The 2,854-nt window shown below is 43.6% G+C and overlaps 1 protein-coding gene across 1 annotated transcript in view; it reads right to left on the bottom strand.

Moving 5' to 3' along the window:
* The window catches only part of LOC111652967 (amino acid transporter heavy chain SLC3A2-like), a 4,276-nt gene extending 1,738 nt beyond the window's left edge, over positions 1–2,538 (bottom strand). The window contains exons 1-3 of the mRNA XM_087173229.1: positions 2,420–2,538; positions 937–1,127; positions 1–135 (exon numbers count right to left, since the gene is read on the bottom strand). Of these exons, the coding sequence (XP_087029355.1) occupies positions 1–135; positions 937–1,127; positions 2,420–2,538 (445 nt within the window). The remainder of the gene's footprint in view (positions 136–936; positions 1,128–2,419) is intronic.
* Positions 2,539–2,854: the final 316 nt, after the last annotated feature.

Here is a 2,854-nt window from a genome sequence, read left to right on the forward strand (position 1 = left end):
CCAGGTTTCCCGCCTCGGGGGAGATCTCTTCGAACCTCAGGCTCATGGCGTCGTCAGGCGGAGCCACGTGGATCGGTCCGACCACCAGACCTTTAACCTTGAGCTGAGACAGACTGTCGACCTTCTGCTCCAGACCTGAAGGACGAGAACAGAGCAGCTGTGACCGACGTCAGCGTCACGTCTGTGGGCGGAAGGTTCCACGTGCACGAGGCTGCACGTGCACGCTCCTGCCGATGGTTTCACAGTGTTCAGCAGGAGAGAGACGTGCAGATGAAACACACTGAACAACGACACAGGGTGTGAAAGCCGAGTCTCTGACTGCAGCGCTGCACTAATTCAGCTGAACTTCACTCAGGTCACATCCCTGTTCATCAGTCAAATTAAATATTAAACATCTGTGTGAAACTTTGTCCTAATAGCTGAGATTTAGTGAGGTCACACTGGCCTTGACCTTTGACCTTTGACCATCATAATCTAATAAGTTCGTCTTTGAGTCCAAGTGAATGTTAGTGTCAGATTTGAAGGGAGGTAATTCTAGTTTTTCTCCGTCCGTTCTCGTTCTCGTGAACATGATGTCTCAGTAACACAGAGGGAATTGATTGGGTGGTCAAAGGTCACTGTGACCTCACTAAACACTTTTTAGACATTACTCAAGACTAAGACTTCACACACTAATTACGACACAATTTAACTCAAATGTCTGTGAGGATAAAATAGAGACAGTAAAGATGATCCATTCACAGCTGCTGCTGCTGCGTTCACTGTAGCTGGTTCATTTCAACACTGAACATGAGGCAGGAGTTCAGTGAACCAGTTTCCCTCCAGACAACTTCTTCTTCAGCTCATTTAAAGCAGTTTCACTTCTGCTACATGTCAGCATTATTACACACACACACACACACACACACGCACACACACACACACACACGCTCTCACCCTTCAGGTTGTGGGTGTCGGTGAAGGCCTGGATGTTTACGATCTGGTACAGGGGGCCGTCGTTCCACCAGTTGGTGGGGGGCAGGTCTCTGCAGCGAGGAGCCTGCAGGATGATGAAGACGGCTCCGACCAACATCCCCAACCAGCCGAGCCAGAACACCACCAGCAGGGCCCAGCGGGTCCTCACCCAGCTGAGGAGACATCATGAATATTAACCAGTAGTAAAGTTGTAGTACATCCTCCAACCAGCAGGGGCAGGAGTGAGCGTGGGAAGAAATCCTGCAGCATCTTTGATTTTACTCAGATCTTTATTATCTGCTGTGGTTTTTTCATAACTTATAAATCCTCAGAGTGATTTCCCACCTGTCAGTGAGTTTGTATTGATGCTGTTCTTTGATAAATATTACTGTACAAATAAATAATACTATAATATTATATATATATATATATATATATATATAACAAGGGATATGTTCAGAATTCTGCTCATTGAGACAAGATTTAATTAGTGAAATTTAATGTAGGGGAGACGGGGATGGTTGTCACATGGGTCAGTTTAACACTTCAGGAACCATTTAGGAATCACCTGATCACTGTACACCTGCTCAGTTTTATTCCACCTGGGAGGAAGTAGCTCCCTGTGACAGACAGACGGTTTTAGAAGGAAAAAAATTATTTTGCGGTAAGAAATTTTCACTTAATTATTTTTGTAACAGCAGCCTGATTTTCAAACGTATGTTTATTGTGAGTCTACATGGATATTTCTCACACTAGTTGTCAGTGCTAATGTATTAGCTGTTAGCTGCGAGTTAAGCTAGTTAGCTACAAGAGTCTGGGTTAGTTGTAACAACAACAACACACACACACAAACACACACAAATTATGTTTAAAAAGCAATTTCAATGTTGAATAAAAATCTTTCAATATCAAGTTTTTGTCATAATATTAACCTGGACTGTGAAGTGAGTCCTAACATTTCACTCCTTGTGTTTGAGACTGAACCACAGACTGTTTGGTTGCCATGGTAACAGCTACACCATTTAATAACAGACACATGGAACTAGTTTGTATTAAAACACACTGGATAAAAAGATACAGACAGAAATCATCAACCAGTCTCCGTGTTTTTAATATGAGGCTCAGGGTCAGTTACAACTTCTGAATTCTTCCTTTAAAATGAACAGTGACTGATGCGTCAGGTGTCATGACGTACAGACGTCAGTTCAATATATTCCAGCTGGTCTCTTCTACTGCGCATGTGTCAAACCACAGCTGAAGGTGTAAGGCTGCTGATGTCTGTCATGATCACACTGTGGATATGAAATGTGTCACGTGTTTACGTATCAGCTGGTTTCCAGATCCAGCTGGTGCAGAACTCTGTGGACCGGACCCTGTGTGGAGTGTGTGATCAGTGTGTGATCAGTGTGTGTGTGTGTGTGTGTGTGTGTGTGTGTGTGTGTGTGTGTGTGTGTGTGACACTCACAGATCGGGCTGACTCTGCAGCTCTGCAAACTGCTGACCAGCTCCAAAACCTTCCTGACACAGGAAGCAGCTGTGAACCAGAGGTGCTGAGAACAAGTCTGAGGCCGTGAACATCTCCATCTGAGCTTCTACTGAGGGAAACACTCAGCTTTTATTTTGCTGATGGAGACATCGTACAGTCCTGCTCAGGAGTACTGGCACTCTGAATTTCAAGAGCATCATTCAGACATAAATTAACCAACTTTGTATGACCAGAATATTTGTAGTAAAATCTCCATGGTTACTGAACAAAAGATAAAAACATAAATTAATCATGGATAATTGTGAACTGAATATGTTGAGCTATGACTCTGGGCGAACCCTCAAAAACTCATTACACATACAAATGTACAAGGCTAGACACACAAAACTATCAGCCTACACTTTTTAAAAAGAG

This window comes from Seriola lalandi, unplaced genomic scaffold, assembly GCF_002814215.2.
Source record: "Seriola lalandi dorsalis isolate HSWRI2012SDOR001 ecotype SW California unplaced genomic scaffold, Sedor1 jcf7180002054131, whole genome shotgun sequence".
Taxonomy (NCBI): Eukaryota; Metazoa; Chordata; class Actinopteri; order Carangiformes; family Carangidae; genus Seriola; species Seriola lalandi.